The sequence below is a fragment of the Grammomys surdaster genome, unplaced genomic scaffold (assembly GCF_004785775.1).
Source record: "Grammomys surdaster isolate TR1022 unplaced genomic scaffold, NIH_TR_1.0 126153, whole genome shotgun sequence".
Lineage (NCBI taxonomy): Eukaryota > Metazoa > Chordata > Mammalia > Rodentia > Muridae > Grammomys > Grammomys surdaster.
In genome coordinates, this window is record NW_021620961.1 from 6,423,842 (window position 1) to 6,443,133 (window position 19,292).

General features: G+C 39.5%; 1 protein-coding gene across 1 annotated transcript; it reads left to right on the plus strand.

Moving 5' to 3' along the window:
- Positions 1-3,703: 3,703 nt before the first annotated feature.
- Positions 3,704-19,274, plus strand: Btg3 (BTG anti-proliferation factor 3). The gene is made up of 5 exons (XM_028757224.1): positions 3,704-3,780; positions 6,860-7,038; positions 10,408-10,545; positions 14,303-14,510; positions 18,595-19,274. Exons 2-5 carry the CDS (start codon positions 6,866-6,868, stop codon positions 18,832-18,834), a joined length of 759 nt encoding a protein of 252 aa, XP_028613057.1. The 5' UTR covers positions 3,704-3,780; positions 6,860-6,865; the 3' UTR covers positions 18,835-19,274.
- Positions 19,275-19,292: the final 18 nt, after the last annotated feature.

Sequence of the window (19,292 nt, forward strand, 5' to 3'; positions counted from 1 at the left end):
ACTGAGGAAATCTCCAATGGCCGAGAAGCACCTAGAGAAATGTTCACTATCCTTATTCATCAGGGAAGTACAAAAGCAAAATGACCCTGAGATTCAACTTCACACCAATCAGAATGGCTAAAATCAAAAACTCAGATGATAGCAGATGTTGACGAGAATGTGGAGAAAAAAACACTCCTCCATTTCTAATGGAATTTTCAAGCTGGTACAACCACTTTGGAAATTAATCTGGAAGTTCCTCAGAAAATTGGAAATAGTTCTACCTGAGGACCCAGCTATACCACTACCGGGGATATACCCAAAAGATTCTCCACATATAAGAAGGACACATGCTCCACTATGTTCATAGCATATTTGTAATAGACAGAAGCTGGAAACAACCCAGATGTCCCTCGACGGAAGAATGAATACAAAAAATGTGGTTCATTTACACAATGAAATAGTACTCAACTATTAAAGACAACAACTTCACAAATTTTCTAGACAAATGGATGGAACTAGAAAATATCATCCTGAGTGAGACAACCCAGACTCAAAAGGACATACATGGTATGTATTCACTGATGAGTGGATATTAGCCCCAAAGCCCAGAATACCCATGATACAACTCATAGACCATATGAAGCTTAATAAGCAGGAAGGCCAAAGCATGGGTGCTTCAATCCCACTTAGTAGGGGGAACAAAATAATCACAGGAAGCAGAGGGAGGGAAAAAAGGAGGGACAGGACCAGGTATCAGAAGAGACAGGTGAGAAGTCCTGAGGTCCAGGAGAATGGATAAAAATAAGTAGCAATGGGGGGTGGGAAATGGGGGTGGGAAGAACCACTAGAAAGTTTCAGAGCCAGGGATTTGAGAAGCTCCCAGGACCCAGTGGGGATTACACTAGCAGAAATACCCAACAGTGGGGAGACAGAACCTGAAGAGACCACCTCTAGTAGATAGACATGTCCTCCAGTGAAGGGATAGGGCCACCCACTCATCTTAAAATTTTTAACCCAGAATTGTTCCTGTCAAAAGGAAACCCAGGGCCAAATATTGGAGCAGAGACTGAAGGAAAGACCATTCAGAGACCACCCCACTTAGGGATCTGTCCCATCTGCAGACACCAAACTCCAATACTATTGCTGATGCCAAGAAGTGCTTGCTGACAGAGCCTGGTATAGTTGTTCCCTGATAGGTTCTACCAGCACCTAAGACAGATGCAGATGCTCACAGCCAAGCATAGGACTGAGCCGAGAGACCCCAACAGAGGAGTTAGGGGAAGAGTTCTGAAGGAGCTGAAGGGGTTTGAAACCCCATAGGAAGAACAACAATATCAACCAATTAGACACCCCCACACACAAAGCTCCCAGGGTCTAAGCCACCAACCAAAGAATATACATGGAGGGAACCACGGCTCCAGCTGCATATGTAGCAGAGGATGGCCTTATCTGACGTCAGTGGGAGGAAAGGACCTTGGTCCTGTGGAGGCTTGTTGCCCCATCCAAGGAGGAGGCTGCAGGGATTAGCCGGGAGTGGGTGGGTGGGCAGGGGAGCACCCTCTTAGAGGCAAAGGGGAAGGGGTTTGAGAAGGGGAGACTGAGAAGGGGGACAACAGTTGAAATGTAAGTAAAATAATAAAAAAAATCAAAAGAGAAATTGTACCTTAAGACCTTAAAATAGGAATCCTAGATACAAATTTCAGACTCAAATGATAAAATCCATTATTGATGGCTTTCAGATTGATGGCCTTATAGATTTTGAATTTTCCATATCCCATAACCATTCTCAGAGCTCCTGTCTCCCCTCTTTCTTTATATGTGTGTATGCATGCATGCTAAACTCACTAAGAAAACTCAGTTTCTTTCATAAATTGGAAAATAGGTGAGTCCTGCCAAAGAAAGCCAACAGCTAAAGAACCATCTCTCCTGTCAGAAAGGGAAAATTGCTCTTAACTGCTGAGCCATCTTGACTGCCTCCGTGGACAAGTTTTGAAAAGCACGAAGGGAGTCACAGTGTAGGAGAAAGGTAAATGTGAGAGGACAGAGGTGTTTCAGATTTGTTTGGTACTATTGAATGTGTGAGATTTCAGGGTTTCATCTTTTGTTTGGTTTTTAACTAAAGGTACTGCTGTCTGAACCACAGTATTATATATAACCACAGATTAATAACAATTACACCGGGCCAGCTGGGCGTGTGAGCCATCAGAGTTAATCACAGAGCCATCCCAGGGTGGTGGTGGCACACGCTTTTAATTCCAGCACTTGAGAAGCAGAAACAGGCAGATCTCTATGAGTTCAAGGCCAGACTGATCCACAGAGTGAGTTCCAGGACAGCCAGAGCTACACAGAGAAACCCTGTCTCAAAAAAGCAAACAAAGAAAAAAATTATATAGAACATTAGTCATGAGATTTTGAAATTTCTTGGCAATTAAAAATGTTAGTAATTGCCTATTTTATGAAACTGTAGAGTTAAAAGCCTTTATCAGTAAAACAACATCAATGTGATTATTCGTTTTAAATGAAAGCAGATCTCCTGGAATAGTCCCAGATATGTATATAACAGCACCCTCTTTAAATTGAGAAATGGCTCTAGTTCCACAATAGTCAAATGCTTTTCACAAAATAAAGGCACAGTACACTAGTTTTATAATGGTTTGAGGGTTGTATATTTCTGGTAAAAATTATTATTTTTGAGGCGCACAAGGCTATAATCACCAACATCAGTAATCTAATCCAAATAAAGCTTTCACGATTAGTTCTTAAGTGATTTGCATTTTGAATTCTCTTTTAATGAGTGTCCTGTGTTTTTTGGCCCATCTGACTTAACAGCTGCTTTTCACAAACCTAACACCTTGCTGCCAGTTCCGCCTAAGGGATGGGAAGAAGTTTCTTTCTTCGGAAAGTTTATGTTCCTTTTTCTTAGGTTTTTAGCCAAGGCTTAAGCTTTATTCCTGGGAAGTCCTTGAGTTAGAAGTTTCTGAGAGATACAAAGCCTCGACTTCTCCATTGGGCCACTAGTGCTGGCAGAGACACCGTGCTCAACAGGAGGCTGCTACGCTCGGATGGAGAAACCAGCCCTGCCAGCCAAGTGTTCAGGTAAGAGTTTTACACAAGCATTCTCACGTACAGGGAGGCAGCTAGTGATTTCACCGCAGGAAGGACTTGGCGAGCCCTCAGTGCCAAGCTCCCCTCCGCAGCCGCTTCGTGCGGGGGTAGGAGTGGGGGGTGGAGATCCCATCGAAGCAAGGTGGAGAGAGCCGGATTGAACCTGCCCTCAGGCAGTAGAGAGGTGGGTTGATCCAAGGGAGAGAGCCCCACGTGAGGAGGAGTGGCTGAAGAGCCTAGAGGAAGCGTCCTGCCCACCTCACCATGGGAGGCAAGGCCCTCGGGGCTCGCGCTGGAGGTACTGCCACCTCGGGCGAGCACGGCCGTCGGAGCCCAGGCTCTGCGCGCGGCCCGAGGCAGGAGCCGGCCACGCGCACCAGCTCAGAGGGGGCGGGCCCGAGGGAAGCCCCGCCCCCAGGGCGCGCGAATTGGTTCCGCGCGGCGCCGGGCCTCTCCCAGCCATCGCCCCTCCCTTCTTCCGGGCCTCAAGCCCCCCGTGCGCCGCGTCGGGACCGCGCTCGCTCTCTCGGCCGCGCGCTCCTCCGCCCGCCAGTCTGGTCGGCGCGCGCTCGGCGGCGGTCCGACGACGCAGCAGTCTGCGCTCGCCGGACGAGCCTCGCGCCGCTCGCGCTCGGCTCCCCGGCCTCGGAACGCGGTCGCAGCCGGCGAGGGTGCATCCCCGGAGCTGCGGCGGTGAGAAGAGCGGGTCGGGGGTTTGTAGAGGGGACGCGGTGGCGGTGAGGAGAGCGGGCCTGGAGTAGGGGGGACGCGGCGGGGCTCCGGGCATCGCGGAGGGGAGGTTGGGACGCGCCCGACGCCACGTCGAAAACGGAGCTGCCGAGGGATGCGCGGCGGCAGCGGGTCCTCGGTGGGGAGGGACGCCTCCTCGTGCCACGTCGCCTACCGCCCCCGGGAGGCGACAGCGGGCAGCTGGCCGGCCGGTGGGCGGGCAGGGGCAAGCCGGTTTGCACAGGTTAGACGCGGCGCGCAGGCCGTCAACTCGGAGCGCGTGGGGGCTCTCCACCCGCGCCGGGCTGCGGGGCCCCGTTCCGGCCGCATCTGGATCCCGCTGGCCAACGCCGCCCGGGCGAGCGGTCAGGGCCGCTCGGCGCGACCACGCTTGTCGCCCCCTGCACCTTGGCAGCGTCCACCTGGAGAAGTTGTGGTTTCTAGAAATTGCGACTAGCTTTTTTTCGTTACTACGTGGGGGGTGGGGGGCGACGACACTGCAAAGTTAGAAACTCCTAGAAGGCCGGGCTCGTGGAACAAAGTAGAACTTGAGGAGCAGCCGCCGCGGTGACGACGTCCTGGGGTGACGTCACCAAGCGGTGTTTAAAATGGGAGCTTTGGGGGGGAGTGTGGGTGGCATTAGATGCCTAAGGTCTAATGCTCCCCTCGTCCCCGGTGGTGTTCACTCCCGGGCTTTAGCTCTTCCTCTTTTGCCTTTGGTTCTCCTGGAACACTGATAAGAGGGGGTTAAGTTTTCAGCTCTTCCAGTCATCATTCCTTCAAAGAGGAAAATAAATAAGTCCGTATGACTCATCTTCTGTTACAAACCGAAAAGCAACCACTAAGTGGTTCTTTCCTTCCTTTATTTTTTAATACGAAGTTGAGCAAACAAAAGCAAATCCCCAAACTGTTACTGGGGACATAACTGGCCCAATTGGTGAATGAGAATGATGTAGGAATCAGGACATTTCTCTAGTTCGAGTCTTCTGTCTTCTTTTCAGTGGAGCGTACGTAGTTCTATCAGCAACTTTTTCGCCCAAGTTGTGTATTCAATTTCAGTGGGTTTTCCGTTCTATCATAAGGTGCTATATGTGAAATATAAATGAAGCTTCATAAAGCGGAAATTGCCCACAGTTTTCAGGAGGAGGGAGGTGGCACAACAGTTGTAGTAGACTGAAGTCCTGTGTGCCCACACGCTGGTCTGTGAGGATTCTATCCACTGGTTGATGACAGCAGTAGAAGGTGTATTTGGCATTCTAAGAGTCCAAGAGGAAAGTTTGAGTATCTTCCCATCCAGGATCAATGTGAGTAGGGCTGCCCGAACAAATCTCAGATAACTATATAGAATTTCTGTCAGTCTGAGGACCCTTGTGTGCATTTGCACACACAGTAAGAATCACATTAGACAAGAAACTTAAAACAGCAGTTTGAGAAAAGAAACCTTTAAAAACCAGGCGTTTCTTTCTTTCTCTTCCTTCTCTTTCTTCCCTCCCTCCCTCCCTCCCTCCCTCCCTCCCTCCCTCCCTCCCTTCCTTCCTTCCTTTCTTCTTTTAGCTTGTAAGACCAGACTGCCAGACTGTTAAGCTAGTTGATTGTTTTAATACAGTAGGGCCTGTCGTTGGCGCCCAGAAAGATGATGTTACTTAGTAAATGCTGGATCTGAATATCTCCAAGTTACAGTCAGCCAAATGAATGAGCTCATCTCAAAACATACATACATACATTTTTTTACCCCAAGAGCCCAACAGCCTTTGTGGATTAATCAATTGAGCAGTCAGATTTCCTATTTTAAGAGTCCTTTGATGCAGCTCCAAAATGTAACTGATTATTTCATTTAATTTTTCTGTGAGTGATCCTGTATTGATGTTCTGCTTAATGTGTTTTAATGCTCATTATTTTTTGTCTTAACTTTTTTTTTTTTTAAGGAAAACATACCTATACCTTAAAGGATATATACAAAAAGCTCAATGCTGAAAAACTTTTAAGGTGTAACAGTTGTATTCACGAGTAATAAATAGTTTATCAAAGCAGAAAAATAACCTTGGACTCACTAGAATCTTTCCTCCTATTCCTCTACTCCTGCTTTAGGCCACCCAGTCTATTTTTTACCTATATAGACTTGCCTGTTCTGGACAGTTGTATATATGGTGGAAATTTCAGTATGTGGTATTGTTTGTTGCCTCTCTGCATTTGCTTGCTGTGTTTAAGTTCTCCCATCTCGTAGCACGTGTTAGTGCTTCATTTCTTGTAATTGCCAGTTCTGTTGTACAAGTAAGCCATACTTTTATTTGTCCAGTCTGCATTTGGGAGATATTTGGAGTATTTCTATTTTGTCATGAATAATGCTGCCATGGATGTATGTCTTCTTTTTTTATGGGAACATATATTTTAGATTTCTTGGGCTCATAGCTGATAGAATTACTGGAAATGTCATAGCTGTTTAACCCTTTGGGAGGAAAAACCTATAAAACTTCTCCAAAATAGAGCTACAGTACTTGGTTTATTTTTTACTTTTTACGTGTTTGGCCACTACATATGTGCCTGGTACCCTCAAAGGTCAGAAGAGAGCCCTCTGGAACTAGAGTTACAGGTGGTTATTAACTATCATGTGGATTTTGGGAACTAACTCCAAATCCTCTGCAAGAGTAGGACATGGAGTTCTGTTTTAAATTTCAGGTGCTTTCATAGAACTTTACATTTTAGTTAGAATTTGACTCTGTAATATTTATTACAGATTCTTTTTGACTAGTATCTGAATTTATTTTAGTTGTCAGAAGCAATATGATGTGTTCTTCACTGAACTACTGCTTAAAACCAAGTAGTAAGAATCCCAGAAGTATTTCCTAGTAGGTCTCTGAGGACTAAAAAATATTAGTGATGATTACTGCAATGAAAGACCAGTAAAATTGAAAGGAAAAGGGAAAGCTGTAAAGGGGCATATTTTGCAGAACTTTATTTTCCTGTGTGTGTGTGCGTGTGTTTGTAGTTGCTGTTGTTTGGATTGATTCGTGTTTTATTTCTAAGAAAATGTTTATCTTTACAGGGAAAAATGAAGAACGAAATTGCTGCTGTTGTCTTCTTTTTCACAAGGCTGGTTCGAAAGCATGATAAGTTGAAAAAAGAAGCAGTTGAGAGATTTGCTGAGAAATTGACTCAAATACTTCAAGAGAAATATAAAAATCACTGGTATCCAGAAAAACCATCAAAAGGACAGGCCTACAGGTAAGGAATTCTATTGGATGCTTGAGTTTGACTAAATGAAGATTAGTCTGTGAAATGACTTACAAGGCCATCGGACTGAAGGATATTTAGAAATCACCTACTAGGATTTTTATCTGAAAAACCCAAAACTCTGGGGGGGTCATGGTATTTTGTTTTTGCTCATTTTAAAGTATGAATATTTGTTGATAGAGTCCTGCTGTTTAGTCTTGGAAGGCCAGAGCTTTAGAGTCACCAGTTAGTTTCTTGTGAGTGGTTTGGCTCCTGCTTGAGTAGATTTTGCTGTTACCATGAGTGCTTAAGGTTAGGGTTTTAGGGTTCTTCAGAAATCTTGAGGACCCTTACCTCTCTGAAATGAGCATGGTAATTAAGAGTTGAGAGAAAGTAGGGTTTTTTTGTTTGTTTGTTTGCTTGTTTTCTAAAGGTAAAGTATATGCTGCATTTTACTATTTTATTTTATTTTTTGGAAGAGGGCAGTAGTGCCATAGGCTTAATCTCAGCACTCAGGAGACAGGCAGGCAGATCTCTGCAAGTTCCAGGACAGCCAGGACCATATAGAGAAACTGTCTCAAAACCACAAAGAAAAGAAAATGGTAAAGTAAGATAACCAGGCAGGCAGACAGACAACTGCCTTTAATTCTAGCACTCTGGGCGCAGAGGCTGTAGATTTCTGTCATTTTTGAGGGTAGCCTAGTTTATGTAGCAAGTTCCACAACAGCCAGGACTATTAGAAAGACTGTCTTCAAAAAACAATCAAACAAACAAAAAAATTGTTAGAGAACATAATATGCCTTCACGGTTGATATCACTTAGGTGTACTGAATCTCCTTTGTGCTATAAACCAGTTGAAGATAACTCAGCTATGTACCTCAAGTGGTAAATACTGGTTTGGGGATTTTAAATCAAGTCTTGAATGACTCCAAATTTCCATGAGCTTGTATTCACCATAGTCTCAACACTGAGAAGGAAGAGATTATTTGCCATTAACTTGTATTTTGATTTGTAAGTGAAAATAAAGAAGAGTAGAGTCTTTACTTTAAGCTGTACAAGAAGAACATGCCCTGACTTGCTCACTTTGGTACAGATGTATCTATTGAGAAGGCAAATAGATCATTTCCTAAAACTAGCTGTCATACCACAATGAGGATTGTGGTTTAAACTGAAACACTGTGACAACTACAGAAATTCCCCTTTATTTGAGTATGTTCTTATCCCTGCTCTTTGTTCCACAAACCAGTACTTACTTGTGGTGTTGTTGTCAAAAGTTCTTTGTTTTAAAAGTATAGGACTATTTGAGAAGTCTTAAGACTGAAGTGGAAATAGAATTTTGTTGTTTCTCATTTGCTTAAAGTCAATTAAGTGCAGTGTACTATTCTGTTAAGTATTTTTTCATAATTTTTACCCAAAATTTCCTAGTAAGTTGGTCAATATTATAAGTAGATATATAGTTGTTAATTAGGTACAAGTAATTTTTAATTTCTCATTTGATTTTTTTTCTTGTACATCTTCACTTCTGATAGTAAAGAGCTTTCGTAAGTTAGAATTATTGAGGCTTTTACACATGTCTAAGTGATGTTGGGTGGATGCTCTTGCAGTTGCCAGGCTACTGAAGGATGGACGCACTGTCAAGTATACAGCAAGGTCAGAGAGCACCATTTCCATTCATTCTAAAACTTGAGAAAACCTCAAGTCAGACTCACGGACATGTGATCAGATGTATCACTGAGTCATTTTGAAGCTTTTTAAAAACTGATTGGACTTCATGGTAGAGTGGGAAAAAAATGAATATAAGTTTAAAATGTTTTTTACATTTTATGCAAATGTGATATTTGTAAAAGACAGTTTGGCAATATAAGATCTGTGAAAATACTCATATTTTGAACATTAAGTCTCAGAATCTTATCTGGAAACAATCAGAAATGCAGACAAATATGGATGAATACGGAAGTCTCTTTAACATTATTGCAAAAAAATTAAAAGAACTATCAGTATTAAGTAAATAATATTCTGTATCTGTGCATCTTTTATAATCTTTCATTTGAAGAACAGTTAATAAAAAAGTCGTTCCAGTATTGGGATTAAAAAAAAAAAACAGAAATTCCCTCTAATTTAAAAGCTTAGCATCTTCATCACTCTCGTGGAGAATACAACGTGTAAAACGTGAAGAGCACCAGTCTTAACTGCTTTTGATGGTACGGTGTGTGGGACTGGAATTGGGTACACGAGATTGAGCCTGGGAACATAGAAACTCAAGGTAGTTGCTGTATACTGAGCTATATCTACTACATCCTAAATAGGACATTATAATGGATAGTATCATTGCCAGTTGACTTTTATATCCATATTTATATCTTCAGATATGGAAGAGAAATGGCAATGGTTTAAGCTCAGACAGTAAATTCCACAAGTAGTTATAATGCCAGATTGTCTTAGTTGAGTCTTGATTGTAAATATATTTCATATTTTCCATTGTAGCTACTGCTTTTTCTACTTAAGCAGAATGCATGTCTGGAGGTACATTTTTACATTCATGCTACTATTTATTCACTTGGAGAAAATACATTTTTATTTTGAGTATAATATAAGGGGGCAACAGGTTAGACAGTGAGTATGGTGTTGCCTACAGCTGATAGCTATATATTCTACATTCCATTCATTGAACAGGCATTTCCTAAATTAACTTGTGATAGGCTTTATTAATTTAAATGTTTTTCTTATTTTGCAACTTAGGTTAAAGAAAGTCCTGTATAACACAGGGTACATCAAATGAAGCAATGGTTCAGGATTACATGTTAGCCTGGAGTCTGCAATGTGTATGGTCCTTGAATTCCTTATTTTTGAAACAACCATAGATGAAGTAAAAGCTGTCTCCTTTAAGATTTAACTTTATTACCAGGAATGTAAAACTATGTGAGTGGCAATAAAACTTGTCACAAAAAAATTCCAGTAATACTTGAAATACTGGTTGAAGTCTTGTAGTTACAGATTTTATTGATTGGTCTACAAAACTTTGTAATGTCAGGCCTGGGGATATAGCTCAGTTGATGCAGTACTTGCCTAATGTACATGAAGCTTAGGGTTGGATCTCTAGAATTGCAATAAACCAAGTATGAATTTACACCTCTACTCCTGGCACTTGAGAGGTAGAGGCAAGAGTATCACAAGTTCCAGTAACATCCATAGCGGGGTGGGGTAGTCAGACTCGTACCCTCCCCAGCTTCCCCCCCCCGCCCCAATTGTCAAGAGTTCTAAACAATCATTTTGGTCTTTATGCTTATTTGAGGTACATGTGCAGTTTAGTGGTTTCTGATAAATTAGGAGACTGGTGATTTCTCTGGGCTCACATGGGTTATCTTAATTATTTTGTCCTAGATGCATTCGTGTCAATAAGTTTCAGAGAGTTGATCCCGATGTCCTGAAAGCCTGTGAGAACAGCTGCATCTTGTACAGTGACCTGGGCTTGCCAAAGGAACTTACACTCTGGGTGGATCCCTGTGAGGTGTGCTGCCGGTGAGTCTTCATGTTTAGCAGCTGATTTTGCTAAATGTTATCACGTGTGTTTATTCGGTGTTCTCAGAAAGGTTTATGAAATTACTGTCTTACCATGAAGAACTCAGAAGCAGGTTTCCTAGAACTTTGCTAAGGATTTTATTATGCACCAAGAAGAGGTAGAATGTAGAATGTACCTCATCCTCTTCCTCCATGCTTCATTCATGTGACAACATTCTTTCTTCAGATTAGAAAAGCTGAGTCCAAATAAAGTAGCAATGTAACCTTTAGTTGGGAGACCTCTGCCTCTTATTTCTGTCTTCAGGTAGCTTAGTAGCATTTTAAAGGTCCTGTTCTCATAATAGAAATTGTGTTTATCTCAAATAACTTTAAAAGAGTTAGATGTGAAATCTATTTAAACTTTAAATAAAAGCATTATATAAACTAAGCATTTGTAGATTTTCAAAAATTAGATCAACATTCTTTAAGTAGTTCACAGGGTAACAAGAGAGAAAAAATAGTAAGCAAATTACAGCATTGTATTATTTGTGCCGTAATAGAATCTATAAAATAGATCTATATCTAAATAGATCTATAAAATAGAGTTGTAAGTGACACAAGAGAAAAAGACGACTGTGTAGATGTCACTTGAGCTGCTCTGTGAAGGTTACTAGGTGACAAGGCAGGGAAGATGGAAACAGGATAAACTAGTAGCATAGACTCGCACATTTTCCTATGACAGTGCCTATGGAGAGTTTCTCTTTGTTTTGAGAGTGCAAGTCTCTTGGCCTCTCTTAATTACAGGGGAGTTCATTTTTTATATGAGTCCAGCTATATACTATAGAAATGGTCACTTAATGATTTATTAGCAATAATCTTACAAAATTTATTCCTAATATCAGATGTTACAAACTTTAGGGTCTTTGAGGTGAAAGTTTCTTGTATGTAACTGACATAAACCCCATTGTTTGAACTGTCTTAATTGCTTACATTATTTCTTTCAGTTTCTTTCCATGAAGATCTACACTACACATTCTTAATAGTAGACATAGTTCTCACACAAGATGCATTGTGTATCCATGTTTGCCTGAATGTCTGTCTGTGAATGCTCTGCAGGCCTGGTGCCTGAGAAGGCCAGAATAGGGCAGTAGGACCTTTCAACTGGAGTTACAGATAATTGTAAGCCTATGGCTGCTGGGAATTGAACCCATGTACTCTGGAAGGGCAGCAAATGATGTTAATTGCTGAGCCATCTCTCCTACCCATGCATTTCTTCTTCTCCTTCTTCCTTCTCTAATATTTTTTTCCTGAAAGGCAAGGCCTGTGTTGACCTAACTGTGCTGAAATTCAGTATGTAGACCAGGCTGGCCTCAAGCACAGAGATCTACCTTCCTCTAAGATAACAATTCTTACAGGGCCTTATAAAGGTTTTCCATTGGAATGATCATGTCCGTACTGCTCCTTATCTGATTGTGTACTATGAGCACTCTCTTCTCAAAGCACTGTAACTCCTGTGAGGCAGTAACGGCCATTACCAACTTCCTTGTCTACACTACTTTATAATACAGTAGCCATAGCTTATTTCAGTTATTTGAACTTTGGTACCCAAAGATGAAAGCTTTGGTGGTATGAGTATACTACTTAACTAGATAGTTCATTCTTAATAATGCCAGCTGTGGTTTCATTAGTTGTTTATGAAAATCTTCCAACCCAGTACTTACAAATGAAGTTGTATATAATCATGACTTTCTCCCCCAACTGGCCACTGTAAAGATGTTTTTGTTGGGTTTTGGGTTTTGTTGTTGTTGCTGCTATTGTTGTCTTTTCTGAAATAAGTCCACACATCCATATCTATACTATGTAGATCAAGATAGTCTCAAACTCTTAGGAATCAACATGCCTCTACTGCCTCAGAGCTGTAATTAAAGGCACGTACAACCATGCTGGTGTGTTACTGACTTTTTTTTTTCATAATGGCTAATACAAATTAGCTTAACATTGTAGTGTGTACACTCTGAAACAGAATCCTTTCAGAAAACAATATAACTTCATGCATTATGTAAATTAGCAGAGAGTACTGAGATAAGGAAACATGATTTTGAATTTGAACCCAAACTGGAAAAATAAATATTCTGGAAATTAGAACAATGCTGATGTCGTAGATATACCTGTCTTTGAAAACAGTAGCTTGGGGCTGAAGAAATAGTTAAGGGCATGGACTGCTTTTCCAGAGGACTTATATGTGGTTCCTAGCACCCATGTAGGGTAGCTCATAACCATCCACCTATAACTTAAGCTCCAGAGGATGTAAAGTTTCTGGCATTCAAAGATAACACTACTCAGTATATTCATAACCAACAAATACAAGCATAATTAAAATGAAAAATAAACTTTCAAAAATAACCCATTGGTATACTTGAGACCAAGACGCTATAATAAAAATTGAGATGTATTTAGACAAAACATTCTTCCTTGTCATATAGAATAACAGAATAACATAGTTTGGTAGGTTATCCACATGATAAAATACTTGAAAACACAGAATAAATAATAGATGTTTTTCCTATGATAAAGTCTAAAAATAGCTGATAACTTAATTGGTTCAATATTCTTTTGTAATGTCTACAATCTTTCTTTTCTGTTAAAGGAGCATTAGGTAAGTATTGATTTGTTTCATAGTAACTAACTTATCCTTGATGATTTAGCAGTCTATCATTGAGAGTGGAAAGTATAAAAGTTGTCCATTATTAATTCTTATAAGGAGTTAACTGTATATTCTTAATATTACAATAATACAGTCAGTGGTTTTATTTAGCGTGAAGCCCTCATTCCAAAGTACTACAGAGGCAAAGATGTGCAAATTAACTGGTTGTCAAAGACATATGAGGAACTATAACAGGCCCATCACTTACTATATACCTACCTTTGTTTTTGATGTCTATTTCTACAAAGGCAATAGTTGTTTACCAGGAAGTTCCTTGCCTTTCTGTTTTCTTTGAATTTTAATTCCATTAGTAGGCAAAAATGAAGATATGCTACATGTATTCTGTTATGAATAACTCATTCAAACTGCTAGGCATTTTAAGAATTGCTAGATTGAGCTGGAGCGGTGGCTCTGAAGTTAAGATTACCTCTGGATTCCTCTCCACTGAATAGGAGACTAAGGCCCAAGGAGATTAGGGAGTTTGCATTTGGTCACACTAGTTTGAACACTCAGGATTTTCCTGTTTGAACCTACAAAGTGTTAGGATCTTAAAATGTTTTTAAAGGTAATCGGTTTTCCTAGAAATCTCAGTCATGTAATATACAATTCAAGCAAACCTTTCTTCATCCTCATCATTTTTCCCTTTAATCTTAATAATTGTTAGAAATTCTTTGTCTGTATCTATAAAAAACATAGGCCCCATCAAAATAAATACAAGGTTTTTCTAGTTGATTTTGGACAGTGGCCATTTAGAAATACATTAGAAAAATCTGAAAGAAAATATCATTAATACCCAGTAAATATAATCAAAAGGTGGATCCCTTTTGATGTCCCAAACAATTTCTTGTTTGATGTCAGTAGAGAAGAAAGTGGCCACTTTTTATTTATACTTCAGTAGACTAGGCGGAAGAAAATTACACCCTGCTCATGCTTTGGAATTAAATGTGCACAGTCCAGTTCTGGGATGGTTCCTTTATTGCCTTGGAACACTGGCATGACCAGACCTGTTTAATTGTTTTTATGAACATTTCTTGCTTTTTATATGATTGGTAAGTTTTTTTTATGTATACCTAGGTATGGAGAGAAAAACAATGCATTCATTGTTGCCAGCTTTGAAAATGAGGATGAAAACAAGGATGAGATCTCCAAGAAAGTTAGCAGGGCTCTTGATAAGGTGACCTCTGATTATCATTCAGGGTCCTCCTCCTCAGATGAAGACACAAGCAAGGAAGTGGAAGTGAAACCGAGCTCAGTGGCTGCAACACCAAGCCCCGTGTACCAGGTAAGATCTACCATGGCCGGTCACTGTGCATGTGCATACCACAAGATGTCCGTGCTCTGGCCAGCTTCTGCAACTAGTCACAGTTACACTGCTCAGTACTCAGGTATATTCTCCGCCTTGGCTCTTCCATTTATATACGTACTAGTGGAAAGCTGCTTATCAGAGATGCAAATTGGCATTCTGGGTCATTTTACCAAAAGTATACTCTACTCCTCAGTGACTAGGATAAGTATATTTTTAAAAGAACTATGCTGTCCTCCAAAAAAGAGAAGTCACAATAAACATTCCTGATTACTGAAAAAATCTTTTTATTTAAAAAAACCAAAAACACCAGTAACTTTTTAAGTCTTTCATTACTTCATTAATATCTTTAGGTTATTTTTCTTCTTATTTTTCTTTTTCGTCATTAACGAAAAATTTTACAGAATTATATTTTGGCTAGTTTCTTATATAAAAACCAAAAGGTTTCCCTTGTTGCTTTGACCATGGAAGCATCTTATAACAAACATGTCTGCCTTATAAGTTCATTTACTTTATATCTGTATATTAAAAACATTTAATTGCTTTCCAGAAATTTGATTAGCAACTTTTTAAAATGTTTTACAGTTTTGTTGTCAGCCTGATTTTTTTTTAATTAATTTATTTTATGTATGTGAGTACACTGGCTTTCTTCAGATACATCAGAAGAGGCATCAGATCAGGTTACAGATGGTTGTGAGCCACTGTGTGGTTGCTGGGAATTTAACTCGGGGCTTTTAGAAGAGCAGCCAGTGCTTTTAACCACTGAGCCATCTCCCCAGCCTCTTAGAAGTATTCTGAAACAGAAAACAATTGGTTTACTCTTGTATTTTTAGTATATTTGAAAGTTTACTCTGAACTAGATGTACTTTAATGTGCAAAGTTTATGGTGAGATCATAGAATGATTACAAACCTTGTACTTAATGATTAAGAAGCTTTTGAGTATGAAAAACTAAACCTTTAAATTTATATAATGATATAATGAACATTTTCCCATTGAAATTAATTTTTTTCCTCTTGATTATGTAATTGTCCTTCCTCAGGTTTATACAAAGGATAGTTATAAAGATTATTGCATATTAGATGTATATGTCTATTTTTTACACAGGCTTCCTTACAGAGATCCACCTGCCTCTCCCTCCTGAGTGGTGGGATGAAAGGCACGTGTGATGACATTTAGCAAAATTCTTTCTAAAAACCATTTATTAAAGCTATAAAAAATAGCTTATAGTTCTTGGAAATAAAAACAGTGAAGTATTCTACAGTAGAATTGTGCAATTTCCCTGTCTCCAGCCCCCTCTCCTGTGTCTTTCCATGGCTAGGTTTGGTTTCATCACTAGGTTTGGCTTTTTGCTTTGCTCTGTTTTAAAGAGTGCTTGCTTTTCAGATTGTTTTTCAAGTCTATGGCATAAATATTTGGAACATTTTTTTTTCTGTATGTTGAATTATACATTACAAATTATCTTTATTGAATTTCCTGGAAATCATCTAAATATGATGATTTTTAACTCAATTTTGTTTTTACTTAGTCACTTTCCCAAGTGACTGGTCTTAATTGTAAATAAACTGACCTTTAAGTTTAAAAATCAGTTTACATTTTCTTTTAAACCAATTGACATTTATCTTTGCCCATCACAAAAGAACATTAGAATAAAAGAAAAGTATGGAAATTAATGTGGCTTACATGCTTTTTTGGAAAACATTTTTCTTTGGCAGTCTACTCTGCAACAAAACATTTCACAGAAAAAAAAATTACTGCTATCTAAGCCCTGTGTAGAAAGTTGATACAGTTCTACTTTAACCTTCCTTTTTACCTTGACTGGTTTTGTTTGTTTGTTTGTTTGTTTGTTTGTTTCTTTGTACTAAGAGTAGTTTTTAAAGTTTGTTCTGGAAACAAGTCCATTACACATAAATACAATAAGACTATACCTTCTGTGATTTAATCATTCATTTTCTAATTATTTTGATAAGAATCTAAAAGGGAATATCAAATAGAGACAAAACCATTCCTAGCTCCTGCCAGGGGACGCTCTTTAGTCTATAGTGTTTTTAGAGATACTCTTAGAGTCGGCTCTCAGTCTTTCCCAAGTTCATCTGTGAACTCAACTTAAAATCCCAAAAGTCCAGTTCTATTAAGTAACACATGGATTTTAAAGTTTTAAGAAACTAAATTTTGAGGGTTAACATGAATATAAAACTATTCTGTGCATCAAAATTACAAATAGTTTAAGGATACACAATATATCATTGGAACAAAAATAGAAATTCTAAAATAAGCTCACTTTTATACATTTGCTTCACTCACCAGTCCCACAGGAGAATACCAGAGCAATTGGGGTAGAAAGTCTTGAATAGGTTTGAAAATGAGGGAGAAGGCCAAAGTGGATCTAAGTGTTGCCTGACAGCATCTACCAAAAATGGACTTGGGATGATCAGAGCTCTGCATATAAGACTGAATTTTAAAGTTATATGTATGAAGAAAGTGGAGAATTATCTTTAAAATGTCTCCAAAGAGACCCCCAAAATTGATTTGTATCAAAACTAAATATTTTTAATCACAAAAAGGGAACATTAGAAAGTGAATGACTAAGTCACAGAAAGTATATTCTCATTACACTCTGTGTTACAGACTTGTTTTGAGAACATGAAAACACTCCAAATAATTATTAATAGGCCTGGTAGAACAGCAGGAAGACCTCACAGTTGACTGCCATCTTGGGCAGGTGAGACCCTGTCTCAGAATAAACACTGGAATGGAGAACTGGGCTGTAGCTCAGTGGAACAGTAGTTGCCTTGTATGCACAAGGCCCTCAGCTCTGTCCCCAGCATTCCAACAACAATAATAGCAGTAGCGATAGTAGTAAAACACAAATAGACTAATTAAGAACTAGGCAGTTGTTATAAATACTATCCACAATGTTATAAATGCCCAGTGAGCACAGGAAAAAGTGTTAGATCTCATTTGTCTTCAGTGAAACAAATCAAATTAAAACAATGAAACATGACTTTCCGAGTTAAACCATCCAGCAACTCAACTTTTAGTCAAGAACAGAGGCAGTTCGAGCTCATAAGGAGTAGAAAGTGCTGTGACCATTTGGAAACACTGATACTCCATCTCTTCTGCTACCATGCTATTCCTATGTATTAAGAATAATGAGGGCAGTGGTGGCGTGCCTTTAATCTCAGCACTTGGGAGGCAGAGGCAGGCAGATTTCTGAGTTTGAGGCCAGCCTGGTCTACAGAGTTGAGTTCCAGGACAGCCAGGGCTATACAGAGAAACCCTGTCTTGGAAAAAAAAAATTCGAAAATAAGGGTCTTTAAAGCTGGTACAGGCACAAATATAGAACCTCTTTTTCAAAATACACACAGAATTGGTTCATGTCATTTCACCATCTGCATTAAATGCTCTACAGAATCTTAACTATTAAAGAAAACATCCCATACTTGGAAGGACAGATTAGAACCAGAGAACCTGAAACTCTTAAGGGTGCAGTGTTCCAAGCAAAGAATTTGAAAACTGCTGATGAGAATTTAAATAATGTGAACTTGGTGTCGCCTACCTGACTAACAGCATACTTTTAAGATTGTTGGACCCAAGTGCTAAACAGTCTACTGCAGAACGATCTGGAAAGCTTTGTCAATATACTTGGCCTCTGTTCCTAAGACTTCATTATTTTTTAATAGACCACAGATGGGGTGTCAAAATTTGTGCTTCAAAGCTTCCCGAGTGACTTCTTGCTTAACTAACTAGAAACATGCCTGATGCCCTAAAACCTGTGGTGTTCTTAGGAGGAACTATCATTCTGTGTTTGCATCTTTGATGGTGGAAGATTGATTTTACTGGTTTTTTTTTCTTTCATTCAGAAAGTACATGGGAGATATTAATGAGATGTGGGCTTTTGTTTAACATATTTAAATGTAACCATAGGAAAGTCACTAGGACCGACCTACTCTTTGGGTCAGTGGTAGATTTGTGTTTGGTAGTGGCCTGGAACTATTTCGTCTTTACTGAAAAGTAGACTATTGTTTTCCTCTTGATTTACTTAATGCTTTCTCTTCCTACAGATTTCAGAACTGATATTTCCACCTCTTCCAATGTGGCACCCTTTGCCCAGAAAGAAGCCAGGAGTGTACCGAGGGAGTGGCCATCAGACTCACTACCCTCCTCCTGTTCCATTTGCTTATCCAAATCCAGGAAGGAAGAATAAAACATTCCGCCCAATTCCAGTGACATGGGTACCTCCTCCTGGAATGCATTGTGACCGAAACCACTGGATTAATCCTCACATGCTAGCACCCCACTAGCTCATTTAATTGTGTTGATGTCATGTTGATAAAAGGGAGACATACCTTCCTGTATACTAAGAGTTCATACTTGTAGTGAAGTTAGATGGGCAGAACCATCAAACTTATTTTTATAGAAAAGTTATTGAGAATAATCTTTCTTAAAGTATATATATATGCACTTTAGATATATTAATATAGTTTGAGAAACTTTATTAAAGTTAGTCAAGTGCCTGAGTTTTTAATATTGGACTTGAGTATTTATATATTGTGCATTGACTCTGTTGGATACAAAAACACTGTAGAAATGGGCGATGTGTTCCTTATAGCACCTTTGAGCATTTACTTTATGGAGAATATGTAAGTTATTTATACAGAAGGACATCTATTTTGTGTCATTATTTAGAAGAATTGTGTGAAATCATGTAGTTGCAAATAAAAAGTCGTTTGAGGCATGACAATGTGTGATTTTGTTCTGT